This window comes from Hyperoodon ampullatus (assembly GCF_949752795.1).
Source record: "Hyperoodon ampullatus genome assembly, chromosome: 16".
Lineage (NCBI taxonomy): Eukaryota > Metazoa > Chordata > Mammalia > Artiodactyla > Ziphiidae > Hyperoodon > Hyperoodon ampullatus.
Window position 1 is genome coordinate 67140350 of NC_136929.1, and position 22368 is coordinate 67162717.

General features: G+C 36.6%; 1 protein-coding gene across 3 annotated transcripts in view; it reads right to left on the bottom strand.

Moving 5' to 3' along the window:
* The window catches only part of NBEA (neurobeachin), a gene marked incomplete at both ends in the record, with an annotated part of 605261 nt that overhangs the window by 309412 nt on the left and 273481 nt on the right, over positions 1-22368 (bottom strand). For all 3 annotated transcript variants that reach the window (XM_079722002.1, XM_079722001.1, XM_079722000.1), the window contains one exon: positions 13604-13668. In XM_079722002.1, coding sequence (XP_079578128.1) covers positions 13604-13668 — 65 coding nt within the window. The remainder of the gene's footprint in view (positions 1-13603; positions 13669-22368) is intronic.

Below are 22368 nucleotides of genomic sequence, written 5' to 3' on the forward strand. Positions count from 1 at the left end.
TCCCTCCTCATTCCTACATCTGGACCTCTGAGGAAACTTGAGTTGACTTTTCTAAAATAATTTTGTTAAGTGTGTATTCCTTGTCATGTGTGGTCACTGAAGTCTCTGTTTCATTATGTTAGTGTCAGCTGATGATTAGACAGAGATTTCTTTAAATGCCTGAATCCAAAAATATCTCCCAGAATTTCTCAAGCAGCTGTGTGTGTGTTTGGACAGCCCTTGAACACTCAGCCAGGCAGGTTTCAACTCTACCTTTGCATTTCCTTCCTGCTTCCATAGAATCCCAGCGTCAGCAAAAGATGAGAGTTTGGGGCCTTCTCAGGTCTTTCCAGAGCATGAACACAACGCTAAGCGTGTGCAGGGCCCTTTACATTTCCAGGAATATGTCAGAGCTTTTCAAAGCCCTTGTGTACATTTCACTCCCCAGCTGCTCCTCCCAAGCTTTTTGGTGTGCCTAGCATTTGCCTCAACTGTTAATCTATCACCTCAGGCAGCTGAGGTGTCTATCACCTCAGGCAGTGAGGTCTAAGATATTAGCTTATAAATGTCTTCAACAAATGCCCTCAGGAAATCAGCTTTTTTTTTTTTTTCTTTTTCACTCCAGGCCACTTCCAGGTTAGGCAAAATAAAACAAATCTTTTAAGCCATTCTTCCAGGGAGTCACCAGACAGATCAGAACAAGTAATTGATTTAAAATTCTTTGCTAATGAGGTCTATTATGCTCCCTCTGGTACAGTGCTTATAATGTGTGCTGCATTTTTATGGCTTCCTTTGAACTGGGGAGCAAAGGTTGGGACCGGAGTAAGTTAAAATGTCACAAAATTACTCTATCGTCACACCACCAATAATTTTTTTTTTTTTTTTTGCGGTGCGCGGGCCTCTCACTGTTGTGGCCTCTCCCGCTGCGGAGCACAGGCTCCGGACGCGCAGGCTCAGCGGCCATGGCTCACGGGCCCAGCCGCTCCGTGGCATGTGGGACCCTCCCAGACTGGGGCACGAACCCGTGTCCCCTGCATCGGCAGGCGGACTCCCAACCACTGCACCACCAGGGAAGCCCCCACCAATAATTTTTGAAAATATTTTTGTTGCATATACAATTATTGAGAATTATTTTTTTCAAACGTTGAAAGTGTTATGTGACTTTCTTCTAGCTTTCTTTGTTGCTGTTATTCTTTTTTTTTAATTTTATTTATTTATTTGTTTTTGGCTGCGTTGGGTCTTTGTTGCTGTGCACGGGCTTTCTCTAGTTGTGGCGAGCAGGAGCTACTCTTCACTGCGGTGGGCTGGCTTCTCATTGCTGTGGCTTCTCTTGCTGCAGAGCACAGGCTCAAGGCGTACAAGCTTCAGTAGTTGCAGCACACGGGCTCAGTAGTTGTGGCTCACGGGCTCTAGAGCATAGGTTCAGTAGTTGTGGCACACGGGCTCAGTAGTTGTGGCTCATGGGCTCTAGAGCGCAGGTTCAGTAGTTGTGGCACACGGGCTTAGCTGCTCCACGGTATGTGGGACCCTCCCGGACCAGGGCTAGAACCCATGTCCCCTGCATTGGCAGGCGGATTCTTAACCACTGTGCCACCAGGGAAGTCCCTGTTGCTGTTATTCTAATTTTCCCTTTTGGTAGATGATCAGTTCTTTCTTTCTGGGTGCTTTTGTCTCTTTATTTTGGGCATTGTCCAGTTTCAGTACCATGTATCTAGTATGGGTTTCTTTTTATTAAGCCTACTTGAGGTACATTGTGACTTCTGTGTCACTGTATTCTTATTTTCAATCAGTTCTTAAAAATTCATAACAATCATCTTTTAAAATATTTCATCTCCCCTACTCTGTATTTTTTTCCTTTTTCAATTCTGATGATTTGTAAACTAAACTTTCTTAGTTTACCTCCGTATCTCTAACATCACTTCATTTTTCATTTCTTTCTCTTTCTGCATTCTGGGAAAAATTTCAAAATGTATGTTCCAAGTCACTGGTTCCCTTTATCTTTGTCTAATCTGATGAATCATTAATACATGGAGTTTTTTCCAAATTGTATTTTTAAATTCTATAATTTTTGATTTTTCAAATCTTCCTCTTCATTTTGATGGTCTCTTCTTATTCATTCAATTTTGTGCTATTTTATTTCCTGTATTTCACAATTCTAATCTTGGTAGTCCCTGGGGGTCTAAATTTTTTGTTTTTTTCCTTGTTGATTCTCATACATAGTGGCTTTCATTCTCATATATTTAGTACTCTTTGACTGTTACCTCATTTCTGGTCTTAATCAGGAGTCCAACAGACCTAACTTGGATAAGTATTTGCTTTTATTTCTTTTGATACCAAGGAGAGCCCACTAGAACCATGTCAGCCTCTCTTAAGGATCTTGGCTTAGCATGAAAGTTTCAGGCGAGGTTCTATACTTAATTCCTGGCTAAAGACTTAAAATCCTAACAGCATTGCTGTTTTAGGCATATGTCCCCAGGGCATTCCTATTCCTTGAGACACCAATTTATAGGGGGGAGATGTGGCCCTGGAGAAGGCTAAACCATGCCTAAACCATTTATAAGATGCATGTTGCCTCAAAGAGTATATCCTAAGTAGGATGTGAATGTTCTGTAGCAGAAGAAAACCTCAGATCACTGAGTTACCCATACAGCTTTATTCACTTTTCAATCTGCTGAAATGTGACTTTAAGATCATCCTACATTAAATTAATCACCAGTCTTGTCAACTTTACCTCCATAATATATTTTTCATCTGTTTGTTCATTACTTTAACATTGTTTTAATTCAAGCCTTAATCATCTCTCATCCAATTACAATAGCCTCCTAATTTCTCTGCCTCCCTCAAATCTTCCATCCTTCTGATACATTTTTTGCTTTGCCATGACTGTTATTTACACTTAAATTTCTTCAATGGCTACTTTTAATAGACAGGATAATAGCCAAACATTATATATAGATAACAGTCTACTTCTGTAACCGTATCTACTGCCTTTTTAGCATACTTTTTCTATGTTCTAGAAAAACCTTCCTAGTTCTTTTAATGACTCATGCTATTTCAGGATTTCTATATGTGCCATTTCTTCTTCCTGTAATTCTTGTCATTCCCTCCTCTCAATACAACTAAGAGATCTTCTCCCAATTTCTCAAATGTTCTGGGCATTATAATATTTATCACACTGTCTTATGGATTTTTTTCCCTCTCTTTTCCTTTTAATAAGTCTCTCTCTCTTAGAATGTGAAGTTTGTTAAATGAGGTACAATCATTATTCTTCTCCGTATCCAACATGATCTGCATGTACATGTCATGAAATATGGACTCACCAATAACATATGACTAAATGGAAATATGACTGAATGAATACATGAGCAGGTTATGTGGGAAGGAGGGGCAAAGAAGAAACAGAACTTTAATGATTAAGGCAGTTTAACACTATAAAATTCTATGATACATTTAGCACATAAAAAAGAGGTAAATAAAAATATCAGATAACTTGGGAATTACAGAACATTTTCTTCCTCAGAGTATCTGTACAAGATAGGAAGTAAATGAAGTGGTCTTCATCTTCTACTGTAAGTTTATTTTTCAAAGGAAATAGAAAAAGAAAACAATTTGTTCAATTCTATTCATTCCTGTCCTAAAACAGAGTTGTCATGGATACAGGAAAGAAGTCAGGAGACAAAACAAAGTATTCTCTTCCAAATGGAACAGATATCATTGCAGCAAGTTCTGATTTTCTAGGAAGTTTCTAATTGTATGCAGTTTGTTATAATTTAAATTGCTTGTCATTGACCTGAAACCCTGAGATCCTGAATTTTAAATATAAATAATTCCTGTAATTTGACTGAAAGAAAAAAAAATGTCAATTGGAAAGGCAATATGAGAGGTCGGACAAATTAGTCTTTCATCATCTCTAGATGAGTGAGGGGACAGGAGGCAGAACCAGTTTATATTTAAGTTCTGTCTTTTATTAGTGTTATAAACTTGGACAAATAAATTTTCCTTGTGTCTGAGTTTTCGTTTTCTGATTAGAAAATGGGTGTGCACTGTCTCAGATATCCTATAAACTGGAAGAAACAGTGCATGCCCAAGCTGTAAGATTACAGCTTAAATTTTAGATCCTGATTTATTTAGTCAAGAAAACAGACCCTGATTGGAAGTAAAGTGGCCACACAGTGTAGGAGCAGATGTAATACCTCAGTGTCACTTCCTCTGGCCCCAAAACCTTAAAAGAATTAGGCATAGAGTTTCTAGTGACACTGCAAGGAAGAGGCTGGCTGTATCAGAAAATTTCAATTTCTTCCTGTGCTAGAGTTGTTTAATAGACTATTAAAAAATCTGGAAACATTTATAATTTTTTTAATTTAAATAATATAGAGCTCAGAAAAAGAGTAATATATAGAGCTCAAAGACAGATTATAACTTTTAACATAGAATTGTGCCCATATTTGCTTTATTAGATAATAAAGAACATAAAGGTATTTTCTGTTGTTTTAAATCTTAATTTTCACAAAAAAAGCTAGGGTTGATTTTTTTTTTTCTTCTTTTGATCCCACGCAGTGTGCCTATACTTGTTTCGGTTCTGTCTCCTAAAAGAAGCCTTCCCCAATCATTACTGTCCACTGAAATAGGTCCTTCTTCTTAAGTCAATGCAATTTTTATATCAATTTTTTGCACTTAGTTATATACTGTCTATGACACTTTGAACTGTTTAATTTTTTGTGCATGTAAAACCTAACTTCTCAATTACAAATTACTTTGAGATGAAGACCAGATGTAAAATGTATTTGTATCATTGCTAAAACTATATAATGAATATTTTATAAGTATTCAGTTTTGTTTTGTTTTTCTGTATGTAGTATAATTATTAACATAGGTGTTAAGAACTTCAGGAATACCTGTACAGGTATTAAATTACTTTTGGTAATTAGAAAATAACAACTTTTTCTTAATCCTTGTCCAGCTTGGACTGTGACTCTTCATAACAGCCATGTTATAAAATAAATATTCTATTTTTTCACATGTTGGTCTGTACACAGCAACTGAGAGAGAGAAATTGTCTGTGTGTTCTCATTTTACAAACATGGAAACTAATCCGCCTATAATCAATGCTTCAATTCCCTGGGCACCTTGGGAAGAGTTCCTAGACTAAAACTAATGGCTCAGACCATGACTGTACTCTGGCTTGCTCATTCTATTCTTTTACCTTTCACCTTTAGTTTATCCTTGGACTGACCACACACACTATATCTTCATGGCAGCGTTGACTCTCCTGTAACCAGGTAGTTCACTTCTCCCTGTGTCTGTTCTTTAAACAACATACTAGCCACAAATGCAAAGGCCAACTCTAGTCTCCTCTGTTATCAACTGATCCTGGTTGTGTTAGAATGGGCACAGAAACTAAATCAAAGTTTTCTAATAAAGACGTATCATTTGAATCTAGGCTGGCATTTGCTTGCAATATGTAATCTAAGGACAACAACAAAAACAAAACTTTATATCTCTAAGAAATAAGAAACAGGAAGAACTATGGCACAGAAATGACTATGCCAAAAACAGGGCACCTTTCCCTTTTTTTTTTTTTAAATACAAAGAACTATTAGTGTTTTATGAAATATTACTTAACTCTCACCAAAACTAAAATAATAGTGCCTGGAAGGAAAGTATATTTAAAGTTGTTCTCAGAAGGAAAAAAAATCTCAATATATATACACATATGCAGATATATCTTACACATGGTTAAAAATGCAATTCAAATAAAATATATGATTACTAATTTTGAAATTTTTTACTTGAAATCTAGCCATTATTAAATGGGATTTGTTTATCTTAGTTTCAGGTAAATATATTATTTACCACCAATGTCGAAAGTTAAGTCTATAAATTAGCAATACTGTTTAAGATCATCTATACAATTAATTTTGTAAATGCACAGATTTTTTTTACCTTGTTTGCAAACCTCAATATGTTTAATAACTTATTACATGTGTAAAATGAATAACATAGTAGTACGAAAAAAGAATAAATTAGGTATTACATGAAAAAATATAGAGGGAACTTCTGTTTTCCAGGAGTTTCCAGGGTTTCTTGGTTCAAATTTAAATCAGATTCTCAACTCTAAGAAAAAAGTTTCTTATAGTGTTAGAAGGTGCTGTTTTGTTTTTTTTTAAACACAGTTTTTGCCAAATCAAGGACATGAAACAAACTCAAGCAAACCAAAGCTTATTGGTTTAATTATTGAATAGCATTTGTTAAATTAACGAGGATATTCAAATTTGGGCCATATAATCACTAAATAATTAAACTTGAATACGATATGCTTCTCTTCCTCAAAACGTAAGAAATGCAAGGTTATACATTTTTCCTTATTTTAAAGAACAAAACAAAAAATTGGAATCTTGTGAATCATAGGTCAAATTCAGTGCTAAACAAGAATACATTCCAGCTTGTTATGAATATTCATTAATTATATCCTATAGGCTTCCAAAAGAGTGATAGAGGTTTATTTTAGGCAAATGATTAATTTATTTCAAAAGATCACTCAAGTTCTATAATTTGAAAGTCTTTCTTATTTGCTTTATAGTTCAATTCATATTTTAATAATTTAAAATCCAATTATTATTGCCAAGATATTATAGGCAATTTTACATCCCATTAACCTTGCTTTGTTTTAATTATAAAGATCCTTTGTTAGATTCCTTTAAATGATCCAGTTTATAATTTCAGCCTGTCCTAGGGAGTACTTTAATTCAGCTGCACATTCATCAACTGTTTTTGTCGTTAATTGTAGACAACTGCACAATTGCTTTCTCCAGCTATGATTGATGAATTATATTCACGAATGTAGCTGTTAAGTAGGATAAACATTTATAACAATTTCCACCTAAAGATTTTTATCTTCATTCCCACAAGGAAAATTAAAGACATATTCTAACAACCAAGAGAAAATATTTTGTATGTTTCATTTTACACTATTAGAAAAAGTTAAGAAAAATGTTGTATGTCCATGCAAATGGGATAAAAGTGTATGTAAAGAATCTAATTTGTGCCTAGTATAGAGTTGGCATCAACAAATAGAAGCCAGATAAACTGAGTAATGTGTCTTTACTGTAACTACATCTGAACTAACTAAATATGATTTTTTAAAAAAATCTGGAACTCCCAGTTCAAATTTATGAAAGAGAAAGGTCTAAATTGAAAGGAAATGGACCAAACTAAAGATAGGAGTCCACAAAATTCTGAATATATACTGTATGTAGTAACAAAAACTAACAAAATAAGCTTCCATTTTTTTAAGTGTCTATATTACTGTAGTTGTAATAAATGTCATATATCACATCCAACCTTCACAGAAACTAGGCAAGATGTGAAACAATGTCAGAGGGAGATTATGTTACATGCCTAGAATCTAATAGTTTATCATTAGGAGAACTGGTATTTGAACTTGTTACAAATAATACACACATGCTCCATGTTATAATAGGCACTGTGGAAATAGCCATAAAAAATACACCACAAATAAACAGGCACTATCACTATGGTATGGTAAGTATAAACCAGGGGAAAATGGAAGGTGGTTTGAGAACATGGGAAGGCACCTAATCCGGATTAGGGATGTGGAGAGGTTGGTGCTCAGAGAAGACATTATTTTCACTAAAGTTAGAGAAATGAATGTCTTAAAGCAATGCCCATCGTCTTTGTCCTGTGGACTACTGGGGAAAACATTACAATAGCAAAGACAGCATCCTCCATCAGGTCCCCCAAACACTGGCAAGTCTCCTGTGTTTCCTCAGTCATTTCGCTCCCCAGTTTCTCTACACTGGCTATGTTCAATATTTTCTACTCTCCTCAAGTATAACACTCACCTCCCCAAATTTCCTTCATTCTCAGAAAATGGCCCTAACGGCCACTTTATAGAGAAAATAGAAGGCATCATTACAGAAACTCTCTGAATCCCGCCACCAATTTAATTGCCTGCATCCTTTCTCAATACTCATCCACAAAAGGCTACCCCCTGTCCCTCTGCCTCACCCCTCTCAGAGACTGTACTCTTTTAACTGAGTAGAAACTTTTCTTCTTTCTTTCCCACCGTATTGGCTTCTTTCCATCAGCATTGTAAAGTCCTCAAATCCTTCCTTCTACTCTCCTCCTCCCCCTCAAATTAAAACCCTATCCACCACCAGCAACCACCCTTTCCCCTTCTTGGCCAACCTTCTTATAGTTGTAAGTACTTACTGTCTATACTCACCTCCCGCTCACTTCTCACCTGAAAACATCCAAGCTACTTCCCTCAGTTTTCTGTTCCCATCCTCTACCTGCCTTTTGGCACATTTATTACATCAGTAATTACTTAACCTAACACTGTTGTTTCCACCGGACTGAAAGCTCTAGTAGTGCAGTGCCTGGGTCTATACCCAGCATCTTTAGCAGGCAGGTATTCATTCACCAGTATAAATTTGAATGAAATCAACATGTCCCTCTTGTCACTGACTCCAGTGGTGCCTTTAATCCTGACTTAAAATCCTCTTGTTGACTATTCATTCCTTCTCAAACATTCTACTCAACATTCTTTCCTTCATTCCTTCAACAAATATTTGTGATTGCAAAATAGGTACTAGACATTATTATTCCAGAAACCAGGGATATATCAGCAAATAAGACAGAGAATAAGACACGAGTTCTGAAGGGAAGTACATTTTAGCGGGAAGACATGTAAACCAAGAAAAGATTTTGAGACAATGTTACTGAATGTTAAAACAGAGTCATGTAATGGAAGTCTGATAACACAGTAAGATGGTCAGGGGAGCCTCTCTAAGAGTGTGACATTTAAGCTGATTCCTCAATGATGGGAAGAGCCAATCATGTGAAGATGTGGGGAAAGAGGATTCCCAGCAGAAACAGCAGCGAGAGCCTGGCCGCTTGTTTCCACTCACTCCACACACTCTCCCTGAGCATCACACCTGTATCCTTTTTTTTTTTTTTTTTTTTTTTTTGCGGTACGCGGGCCTCTCACTGCTGTGGCCTCTCCCGTTGCGGAGCACAGGCTCCAGACGCGCAGGCTCAGCGGCCATGGCTCACGGGCCCAGCCGCTCCGCGGCATGTGGGATCTTCCCAGACGAACCCGCGTACCCTGCACTGGCAGGCCGACTCCCAACCACTGCGCCACCAGGGAAGCCCCACACCTGTATCCTTATCCCCCATTTACCGCATGCAAACTGAGAACTCTTGAATTTAAATCTCCATATTAGCTCTCTCTTTGGAGCTGGACACCCAAATTCCAAATTCTAAGATGTCAATTTAACATTTCCACTTGGAACTTTCATAGGTGCTACAAATTCAGTGTAACCGAAAGTAAAAATATCTCTCACCAAATTCGTGCCCTTCCTTCTGTATTGTTCTAAGTAAACTATGCTTACACTATAAATCATCCAGCTATTAAAGCCAGAAATCAAAGTACCTTCTTTCTCCTCTTACCATCCAATCTATCAGCAGTTCTACAGATTTAATTTCCAAAAGATACCTCAAATTTGTACACTTCTTCCATCCTCACAGCCACTATTGGTTGCTCTACGACACCATTCTCTTCAAAAGGATTCTGGAACGTCAGACCGGTATCTCGCTTCCAGTCTGCAGCCCCAGGTACCCATCTGCCACTCTGCAGATTATGCCAAACCCTTCAACTACAGCCCTGTACCCTGAGCACAGCTTACAACCCCCTCCGTGGCATGACCCTTGCCATGAAGGGATGGCCCTTGCCTGCCTCTATGTGGCTGGCACACAACATGCACTGAAATAGCTGTTGGCTGAGTGAAAAGAGCTCTCCGGAAACGTCTTGCTATCTCTTGCCTCCAGGCTTTTGCGGTACACTATTCCCTCAGCCCAGAATTTTATTCCTCTATTTTTCATTTTCTTTCACCTAGCTATGTCCTAATCATCTCTCCGTTCTCAACTAAGATGGCATTCTGTTTAGATATACTTTTTTGTGGTGAGGGGACCTCCTCCTTTCATTCTTTTTATAGGCGATTTTTAAGAGCAGTTTTACGTTCACAGCAAACATGAACAGAAGATACAGAGATGACCCAGATACCCCCTCCCCCAACCCATCCTCTTCCCCATATCACCATCCACCATCAGAGTGGTTACATTTGATACAAATGATGAACCTACATTAATACATAGCATTATCACCCAAAGTCCATAGTTTACACTAGGATTCACTCTTCGTGTTGAATATTCTAAGGATTTGGACAAATGTAAAGTGACATGTATCCACTATTACAGTATCATACAGAGTAGATTCATTGCCATAAAAATCCTCTCTGCTCTGCTTATTCATCCCTCCCTCCCCCTAATCCCTGGCAACCACGGATCTTTTTCCGGTGTCCATAGTTTTGCCTTTTCCATAATGTCATATAGTTAGAATCATACAGTAGCCTTTTCATATTGGATTCTTTCATCTCATAATACACAATTAAAGTTCCTCCATGTCTTTTCATGGCTTCATAGCTCACTTCTTTTTAGCACTAATTAGTAAATATTCCATTGTCTGGATGCATCATATAAATAAGTGGGTATTTATTTATCCATTCACCTACTAAAGTGCGTCCTGGTTGTTTGCAAGTTTTGAAAATTATGAATAAAATGATTATAAACATCCATGTACAGGTTTTTGTGTGGACATAAGCTTCTAACTCCTTTGGGGAGATACCAAGGAGCACGACTACTGTATTCCATGGTAAGAATATGTTTCGCTTTATGAAAAACGCCAACCTGTCCTCCAAAGTGGCTGCACCATCCTCCATTCCCACCAGCAGTGAGTGAGAGCTCCTGTCGCTCCACCTCTTCACCAGCATTTGCTGTAGTCTGCATTCTGGATTTTGGCCATTCTAATACGTATGTAGTGGTATCTCTTTGTTGTTTTAATTTACATTTTCCTGATGACATATGCTTTGGAACATCTTTTCCTATGCTTATTTTCCATCTGTATACTATTTTTGGTTAGGAGTTCGTTAAGGTCTTTGGCTCATTTTCTAACCAGGTTGTTTGTTTTCTTATCGCTAAGTTTTAAGAGTTCTTTGTATATTTTAGACAACAGTCCTTTATTAGATGTGCCTTTTGCAAATATTTTCTCCCAGTCTGTGGCTGTCTTCTCATTCTCTTGATATTGTCTTTTGTAGAGCAGAAGTTTTTCACTTTAATGAAGTCCAGCTCATCAATTTTTTCTTTCAGGATCATGCCTTTGGTATTATAACTAAAAAGTCATCTAGATTTTCTCCTTTGTTATCTTCTATGAGTTTCATAGTTTTTCGGTTTACATTTAGGTTTGTGATCCACACTGAGTTAAGTCTTGTGAAGAGTGTAAGGTCTGTGTCTGGATTTATTTTTGTGCACGTGGATGTCCAGTTGTTCCAGCACCATTTGTTGGAAAGATTATTTTTGTTTCATGGTATTGGTTTTGCTTGGATACACTTTTTGAAAACCCTGATAACCTCACCAACTGGAGAATGCACCCCTCCAGACTAGGTAAGGTGCTCTGCCTTATGCTTGCATTAGTATCTGTAACACCCCTATCACAGCACCCTTGTGTTATTGTATGTGCTAGTCTAATGCTTGCCTTTCCTCCAAAATTTAGTACCATGTTTGTCTCATTCACTTCTCTATTCCCAGAGCCTATAATAGTGTTTGGTATATAGTAGGTGCTGAATAGACATGTGCTGTATTAATGTATACATGAGATGTTCTTGTATATCTAGAGCTAGCTATAATGTTTCAATATTTGTTCCAAAATCATCTTTATTGGAGGAACTATTAGTATAAAAAATGGAAACACAAATCTAGAATGGCACAAAGAACATTATGAGTATTTTGAGGTTTTCATGGATTATAATATTTTAAATATTATAACTACTTTCTATAATTCCAACTCCTTTCCTAAAACCAAACAAAATAAACTCCAAACACTACCAATGAACAACAAAACAGTTTCAAAAGCTAAAAACCTCTATTAGCAAAATTTTAACTCTCCTCCTTTTCTGAGACAATAACTATAATCTTAATCTTTTTTTTTTTTTTTTTTTTTTTTTTTGCAGTACGCGGGCCTCTCACTGCTGTGGCCTCTCCCGTCGCGGAGCACAGGCTCTGGATGCGCAGGCTCAGCGGCCATGGCTCACGGGCCCAGCCGCTCCGCGGCATGTGGGATCTTCCCGGACCGGGGTACGAACCCGTGTCCCCTGCATCAGCAGGTGGACTCTCAACCACTGCACCACCAGGGAAGCCCCTATAATCTTAACCTTAAATGCTGGAGCTTCAATTTGTTAACTCTTCAGAGTTACTGATAACAGCATAATTTTTGTTTTTACTTCACAGTTGAAACAAATTAGCCAAACTAAGGTGTATGTGAAGTGAGAGATTTCTACAACTGATATGACAGTGAGCCGCCTGGGTAAAAGTTTTTTTTTTTCTATTTTTTCATTGCCTGAAGATGGATAATAACTGTTATCAATTCTTTCACCATAAAGTTTTATAAGAAGTAGAGTGTATTATTATGTTTAAAATTATTATTTATGCTATAAAAGAAAACTAATAGTTTCCTGCATCTTTTGCTTGGCAGCAAATGAAAAATTTATTTTAATATTTAGAGTTGTAGTATTATGACTACAAATAATTCAATCATAAAATATCTAAGCCAGAAATACACAATAAGATGAATTGTTATAAAAACAAAGGCTATTTCTCAGAATATAATACACTGATGAACAAAAATACTAAATTGCATTTAAGTTAATTTTTTTCAAAATGGGTTTTTATAGCATATACAAACTAAGTTTCAAAGAATAGCTCATAACATATTCTTTCATGACACCTCCCTTGATAAAGATAAATTTTACATACAGTAACATTATTACCTTATCAATTTAATTAAATCTGGTTTCAAATAAGAAATAGATTACCCCAAATCTTCAGTCATTATTTTCCAAAGAATGCACTATATCATAGAAGAAGTTGTAAAGAATGCAGGTCTTCAGCTGATAGAAGCTGAACATGTCAAAATGGTGACAGTTACATCTGTCTTCGTATATCCATTGCCAATAAAGTATTGGAAAACTCATAGTGAAAAATCTTACCACAGCACCATTTTAACAATGGTATAAACAGATTCCTAACCAGACCTTTATAGTTCCTATATTAAACTTCTCTCACATTTTTAGCTGGATACTAGATAGCATGACATGGTTGAATAAAACTATTTCACATGAACTGAGATGGGCTGAGTGAGGGAGTAAACACTGAACACGGCTCTGAAAACAGATGGAGTGGCAGATGGGACTGCAGATTGGGTTCACTTGATCTATGTAAAACAACTTTACTACTTGGTAAGACGTAGCTCAGATCTCACAAAAATCATATAAAGTTTGTCCCTTTATTTCATACCTGCTTCCCCTCCGCCAAATAAAAATGTTTAACATTTTAAACTTTGGTCCTTTAAAGTATAAGTACCTGTGTGATGAATCATTTAACTAAAATATATTTTCTTACACATTTTTGGAACAGATGGTAGGCAAGAGCAGCCACCCAGTGGAATAAAATGTACACTGACTAGTTGTCTAAAAGTTGTAAAATTAATTACCTTCCTTCATTGATGAGTTCAATAAATGCAAGTCCTGCATTCTTCTGAATAGAATTTTGCCATTCCTAAAAGGAGAAAGCAAACCAACTGTAAGAAAAATGAGCATGTAAACAAAAGTAACATCTGGTTTAAGGATCATGTTGATCCTAATAACTTCCACGTGATATTACTTCTAAACCTTTCTAAAAGGTTTTTAACAAATGTTATTTTGCAAGAAATCAAAACTTTAAAAGCAGTCCTGTATTACTTAGTTAAAAAGGTGCTTTTGAATTCCTAGTGATGCCGACTAAGATAGAAAGTGAGATCACAGGGACAAAACTCACTGTGACTGTAAAATATTGCTTATTTTACACTCTTCCTATGGCATATTTAGAATATGCTTTAGATAACTTTTTGGTTATTAATTTATTCTAGTGATTTCAATTTTTTTGGTCTTTTTAATATAGCTGGAAAATTGAATTTTTTGGATTAAAAATTATATCCCTTTCAATGGTACTATAAATAATACTTGCCTAATATATTTTTATTAAAAATCCTTATTGATCAGTCATGCCACTCATCTATAGACTTTTCCTCCATGATTTTCCACTAATTAAGTGCTGGCCACAAATTCACCTTGAGGAAACACAGTCTCCATGTCAACCCTTCACTCTGTTCCTGATCACTTTCCCTTTTAAAGCTTTGCACACATGCTGGGAATAAATGTGGTCCCCAAAAGTAGGTCCTTAGTATGTAAACATTCTCTGTTCTAAGTAAATTTGTGAAGAATTAGAAGAAAAAATCATGAATCTTTATTTCCCCAGGAGAGAGAATCAACAACTTGGAAAAAGGGACATGATAGTCTGGGGACAGTAATGATCTAATAAAAGCCTAAATGACTCTGTTTTTAGCAAAGCCATTGTGTTTTAGCTGCCATAACTTTTATCCAAATGACAAGATCTTTGTTGCATTTTACTGAACTTATTAAAACTTTCAAATCATTTTTGTCAAAAACAATTGTTGGCAACACTTTTTCCCACATTTTAACAAAATGACTTACTACTCTCCTCATATATTTTGCATTAATTGAGGCACAGCATTAGGCAAAAGTCTCCAAAGAAGAATAAACAAAAAGAGGATAGAAAGACCTAGGCTGATTCTTGGGAACCATTCACAAGTTTAAGAAAACTTAAGTTTTAGAAAAGGCAGCAGTTGAAAGGGACAAGAAAGGATCTAGAAAAATTAAAGAACAGATGCAAAATATTATAGCATTATTCAAAAGAAAATAATCCATGTATAATATATTGGCTCAAGAAAAAAATACAAGAAACTTTAATCACTAATATCATTTTTTTAATGATTAGGAAGTTAAAATTCTACTGTATGTGAACTGCAAAATTAAAATATAGTAAACCACAAAATATATGAAACACAAAAACAAAAGTACAAAAATCAAAAAAGATGTCATTCCAGAGGAGGGTAAGGAAAGCTCTGGTGGTAGAGTTGGCACCAGAACCAGGGGCTGGCACTAGAGCTGGTGCTGGCCCAAGCTGCAGAACTGGCCCAGGAGCGATGCCTGAGCTGGCTCTAGCTGTGGAGAGACTCTATCTCTGGTGCTACTGCTGGATATGTTGCTGAAGTTGGCACTAGGTGTATTGCTGGCCCTAGCTCAGACAGTAGTGCTAGAACTGGTTGTGAATTGGCTCCAGTTCTGGGACTGACTTTAATTCTGGCACTGGTGCCAGGCCTGGTGTGAGAATTGGAGATAAGGATGACTCTAGATCTGGAGCTGATACCAGCTCTAGAGCTGAAGCCAGAGCTGGCACTAAGAAGCAGCTGGTACAAGAGCTAGTGCTGGAGTTGGCTCTAGCTCTACAGCTGGATCTACCTTTATCTAAGAGTTAGTGCAGGTGCTGGCTCTAGCTCAGAGGTGCTGCCAGGACTCGTTCTGGAATTTGCTCTAGCTCTGGAGCTGCTGCTAGAGCTGGTGGTACAGTTAATAATGGAACTACCTCTATCTCTGAAGCTGGCTCTAGTTATATAGCTGGTTCTAAAGCTGACTCTAGTTCTAGTATTGCTACTGGCTTCAGCTCTGGAGCTGGAGCTGGAGCAGGTCCCAGAGCTGTATGTAGCTCTAGAATTTATGCTAGAACTGGCTCTAGCTCTACAGGTGCTAGAGCAGGTGCTAGAGCTGACATATGAGCTGGTGCCTGAGCTACTAATATACTTCTGAAATCATTACATAGAGTTGACATCCTGACATGAAAGACAAAGACCAAGACAATAGTACAGAAGGGATACTAGGGACAACAACAACAAAAAAAGAAACCTGAAAATTTAAAAAGAGAACATAAAAAGAGACAGCTTAAAAAACAAAGTTGAAAACATCTCCCAGAAAATAGAACACAAAGATAAAAGAGTTGCAACAATAAGAAAAGAGATAAAGAAATAAGGAAAGTGGAGAATCTTCTGATGAAAGACCAATATCCATTGAGTAGGAATTGTAGAAAGAGTGAATAGGGAACATGGAAGAGAGGAAGTTATCAAAGTAATTTAAATTATTTCCTAGGAATTAAGTACATGCCATAACATCCCCAGCAAAGAACATCATCATAAAATTTTAGAACAGGGTTAAAGAAAGGGTTAAAGGGTTAAAGAAACGGCTTACAGGAAAAAAATATCTTTATACAAGGAATCAAGAATCAGACTTACACTAGACTTCTCTAGAGCAAAACTGGAAGATAGGAGAAAAGAAAACAACACCTTCAACAGCACAAGGAACATAATACTCAGAACATTATACCCAGCTAAACTATCCATAAAATATGAGGACAGAAGAGTTACATTTTCAGACATACATAAACATTTATTTTTCATCCACTCTTTTTCAAGAAGAGAGAAAAAGAGCCTACTGATGATGTGTTCTGCCAAAATGAGGAGTAGATCAAACAGGAGAAACAAGATAATGTTGTGACAGCCCCAAAATCTCAGGGGCTTAAAAAACAAAGGTTTATTTCTTGTTCAATTTCCAAGTCCACTGTCTGTGTTCTGCTCTGCTTCATCACCACCCTCACTTTGGGAACTAGACTGACAATGTAACCAGTGTCTGGAACACTATAGGCAACCAAGGTGGAGGGAAAAGAAAAGAAGTTTAAGTATCACTGGCTCTTACAGTTTCTGCCCAGAAGTAACACATGTCACTTCTTCTCACATTTCTGGTCAGTCACATGACCAAGCTTCAGTTCAATGGAGCAAAGGAGTGCAAACCCACCAAGTGCTCAAAATGTGGGAAAGAACCAAACGTGAACAACCCAAAACATGACTCTAAGGGAAGAAATCAGATAAAAGGTGGATACAGATCTAAGAAACAGTTTACAGAACTATTGTAAAGCTAACACAGTTTCTGTGAAGAATCAGGAGAGACTTGTATGCAGCCTAACAGACTGTCAAGAAGGAAATAATTTCATCAGATTATAGAGAGGTTTTGAATAAGGAAGATGTATTTTGAATGAAAATTTAGCATTGCAATGTATATATTTTTTCTTCCAGAATTGTTTTTGTGAAGCAGGCAACATAATTCCTAAATTTCTTTAATGACAATATAATGCAACTGAAAGGCTTTGTATTTGAGTTCAACTCTTTCTTCAGAACTCTTTCTTCAGAAAGAGTTCAACTCCTTCCTCAAGTTACAGAATTGCTCTTTCTCAAAGTTTCTTACCAAAGAAGAGCTCACATTGGAGAGGAGGATTGGAGTCTCATCCAAGAGAATTTTCTTGAAACTTTTTGTGATGGTGAGACTTTCTCACTTTATTCTCCCAAGTTTTTCAGATTTTTCTTTTTTTAATTTAAGCATTAGAAACCTATCACACCGTTTTTTTATTATTACATTGTCAATTTCACATGTCAGAAAATTCAGGTATGATGAACACACAAGAGAGTTCCCTGGATCTGGCAATTAGAATGCAGTGGGTGAAAGCCTGATTGCGCTGGGCTGACAAATGAAAGGGAATTGAGGAAGAGAAGATAGTAACCGGAGTATATGCTTTCAAAGAACTCTGTGGTGAAAGCTAAGAAAAAATAGGATAGGAAGCTGAGAGAAAAATCGGTTCATAGTTTTAAGGGCGAAGAGACTTAAATACAGTTGTAGACCATAGAGAATGAAAGAGTCAGAGAAACACTGATTACAAGAGAGAAATGGTGACAGGGAAATCTTGAAGAAGGCATTAAAGAATGGGGTGTCCTGGAAAGGAATAAGGATACTTCTTTCTTCAGAAAAAGAGTAAAACTAGGGGTAGAAGAAGTTTTTCTTTTCTTGTTCACATATAAAATAGTCCACGGTATTCAGGAAGGGACCCTGACTTAAGTAACACAATTGTAAACTGTAGTGTAATTCTTTTCCAGAAGAGTGTAAACTCCCTGGTCTTATTTGCCTTGGTCTTGTGAAATGAAATGTGGTTTTAAATCTTAATATTTAATTTTTAGCACCAGCTACAGTATGAGACACATAAGTAATACTCAATAAATACTATTATTGGTGATTTATTGGGTAAGCTGCAATTCACATGCAATTCACCTCTTGGTATTATCAGAGATGTGAGGCCATATGACAGGTAATAAAACCTCTTAAAATGTTCCTATTAAGAATGCTCATAACTAATTGAACATAAGTGTTTCTCTACTCCCACAGAAGCATAATCTAACTGGGCTCTTTTTCTGTGGAGACATGAAAGAGCATTATTAATCACAAAAAGAAGAAAGGATCTATCTCTCTTTTCTTCCATCCTCCATCCATAGGGAGGGAAGATATTTCCTGTCCTCCTCTGAGCCCAAGCAAAAAATTTTACAGGCTCTGTCTATCTTGCTCTTCTGTCACCTCTAACTGTCCTGTTATTTCCTCAGACATAAGTAGATATCAAACACTTATGTGATACAGGATTTTAAGACAACAAAAGCCAAAATGCCAATTTTCTAATATAAGAGTTTAAAACTTGGTAACTTAATAGTATTTTCCATGTCTCTGCAACTTCATTTTTTTATGTTTTATATGCACATTATATAATTAGATTTTAGATATTATATCTTTGAAGGAAGAGCCATATTTTATTTGTCTGTGGTAACCACAGAACCAGAAGAAATAGATGATGTAAATTACACAGTGACTATACTACAGCATTAAGGCAAAAAGAGTTCAATTCTAGAAGTTTAGTGACATTAGATGGAAAACACAGAAAAAGTCCTTATTTATAAAATTTATAGGGCTTCCCTGGTGGCGCAGTGGTTGAGAGTCCGCCTGCCGATGCAGGGGACACGAGTTCGTGCCCCGGTCTGGGAAGATCCCACATGCCGCGGAGCGGCTGGGCCCGTGAGCCATGGCCGCTGGGCCTGTGCGTCCGGAGCCTGTGCTCCGCAACGGGAGAGGCCCCAGCAGTGAGAGGCCCGCATAATGCAAAACCAAAAAAAAAAAAATTTATATTCTTATGTGTATAAAATATTATATTTCCTGGTATCTTTTTTCTAGGTTCTACTAGTTATTTGCTTGCCAAACATGAATATTTTCTTCTCTACCACAGAAGCCTACTGGTTATGTTTTAAGATGATATGGCTGGGAGTACAAGCGTAATTTTGCAGGCCTTGACCTAAGTAAGGACCAAAGTAGATTTCATCTAACATTAGAAGAGTATAATTCAGTTTTTGAAGATTTTCAAAATTCTTCATCAACTACAACAATCAATTTGGACAATTTCAATTTATCAACTCAATTTCTGTTAACTACATTAACTAATACTAACAATTTGTGAGGTCCAAAAAATGTTACCGGTTGTCTTTCCTTAAGAAAGCGAGTTTAAAATTTTTATTTTTCAAACTGTGGTAGGAGATCAAAGTCCCAGGCAGGAGGCATACTAAGTCCCAGGACATACATATTCATCTCCCTGGAGTCTGGGAGGAAAATAATAAAAAAGCCATGTAATTTAATTTAAAATTATAAGTAATATAAGAATAATATAGTAAAATACAAATTTTAAAACATAACAGCATAGAATGTTCCTGTTACGGTGGATTGCATGGTTTACAGCCTGTATCACCCTTTCATCCACTGCATCCCAGGGGGCTGCTTCAATAGAAGAGTTAGAGAAGGAATGACTTAAGACATAAAAGTAGCAGTAAAGCTAGAAATTTTAAACATACATTTTCATCAGCTGTTTTCTGGAATTTTGCATGAGACTTATTTATTTTAATCTCTAATTGTTATGGTGAATTTTAAATATATCTCATAAGGCAATGAGGAAAACACAGTGTATTTCTTTCAGCTACTTTAAAAAATGCTAAATGAGAAAGAGAAAAAGGGAAAACAACAAAACGTTCCTCACAAGATAAAGTATATTTTTCCTCTCAGAAAATCTTAGGATTGGGGTTTCCCTGGTGGCGCAGTGGTTGAGAGTCCGCCTGCCGATGCAGGGGACGCGGGTTCGTGCCCCGGTCTGGGAGGATCCCACATGCCGCAGAGCGGCTGGGCCCGTGAGCCATGGCCGCTGAGCCTGCGCGTCCTGAGCCTGTGCTTCACAACGGGAGAGGCCACAACAGTGAGAGGCCCGCGTACAGCACAAAAAAAAAATAAAAAAAAGAAAATCTTAGGATTGAATGAGGGTTTTAAAGCGTGTTTAATGATTTCTGAATGACAGTTGTAAAAGTAGCACAAATAATCAATTTTGAGGGCATCTTTAGTTGAAAAGTCTAATCTCTTTACATTCTTGGCAAAATATGGCATACAGTATTGGGTAGTAAATAAGAATGCATAAGTGTAAAGAAAAAAATGAAATGTGAAGGAAATACTAACCAAAGTATAACAAACGGCATATTCCCCTTCGGCTATGCTATTCTGTAGATGAATTTTTAGATCTTACTCCTATGAAAAAGGGCAATATTATAACAAGAATTTATGCTGGCAAAGCAATAAATCTTAAAGTATGTAAAGAGAAAATAATTTTAAAACTTTGGAAATGGAAAATGGGATTAAGCCTACATCATTATTTTCTCAGCACTTAACGTAACGTTTATTACTCATGGAACATTCCTTCTGAAATATAATTATTTATAATTTGTAGTGATTTCTCCCCACTAGATCATAAACTTGTTAATAAAAGAAAGGATCTTGTTTTATCTAACTATGCACATCTAGTAAGTAGCAAGTGTCTGGCATACTGTACGTACTCAATGTATCTTTGTTGTTGAATTGAATTTATTTCTCCAAAATCTATGGTATCACTTAAATCTGTGAGTTCTCAATTCTGACTGAACAAAAAAATCAACAGGAATGTTGTTAGAAAGCACCAGTCATATCAGAGTAGTCTCTAAGGCTAGGTAGGGCCCAGACATCAGTATTATTATAAAGTTTCCCAAGTGATTGTGACGTGAAGTCAGTGCTGAGAACCACTGACTGTGGTCACTTCGCCCTCTCAACAAGACTGCACACACACACAAACCTCAGCGTGCCTAACTTGCCAGCATGGAGCAATTTAGTTATTATGAAGTGATGTGTACTTTTCTCTTCAAATTGTTCAATTATTTAAATTCCTTCTAATCATTTGTAAAATAGTATACTATTGCATCATAATTACATCATAATTACTGAAGTGTCTACATCTCTAAACTAAGGCCATTACTATAGTCCTTTCCAGCTCTGACATGGTATTTTATAACCATAAATGATATTTTTGTAAGACTGAAAGTGTTACCTTAAAATGAACATGTAAAAAAATATGAGCAACGAATTAGGTTATGCAGTTATTATATTCCTTTACACTGATGCACGTTTCAAAAAGTATTTCTTAAATGCATATTACTATGTAACTGATTCTAGAAGTTTCAAAAGAATAATTAGGTATAATATTGAAAGGGGAGATACGCAAAGCTTTGTGACAAGAAAAGTACACAGCACACAGGAGGAACTGAATGTCTGCTGTAGTTGCTGAGGCATAAACTACATTGAGAGTTAAGAAATGGGATATAGATGGACAGGGAAAGGAAACTTTAATCACTGTCCTAGCTCCCTAACAATTCTGACATGTAGAATTAGAGAAATTACTTAAAACAAGGCAAATGGATACATGAGAATGTATACAAAAGGACAATAATATAACTTATCGTCATTTCAACAAAGTCAATTTCTTGGCAATGACAGGAAAAAAGTATCTTTAAAAATCTTATCTACAAATCATTCCAAAGTCTTCTGCCATTTGAGAAAACACACACACACACACACACACACACACACACACACTCACTGGCTCCGCTACTGAAGAAAATGAACAGCCATAAGAAAAGGTGTAAATTAAATGTGGGCATCAAATTTTTATCTTCATGGGGAAACATACTAAACTGGGTTTGGATGCCTGCAGACAGCTGCCAAGTCTTTAGACAGTTTTGTCACAATTTTTTAACTCTTCTACATGGATGTATAACATTGCCTCAAGATGAAGGACTTTTTCAAAGAATTGGATATCAAGTTAAAGATCCTTTGAAACTAAACACTTTGAAGACAAATAGGTTCCAGAAGGATGACAATGAAATCCCTATGTTCTCTTCACAATCACTTTATGGCAGTTAGATAACCCAGTAGAAATATCAGACCCAGCACATAATTTTTTCCCCCCACTGGTTTTTCCTCCTCCCTGTCAGTTCAGTGCACACTTCTCATTCCCTTTTGTTTTGTGTATAATTAAGTAAACCAACTTAATGTCCTTAGAGACTTAATCCATCTCAGATTCTTTGAAAATATGGAAAATATT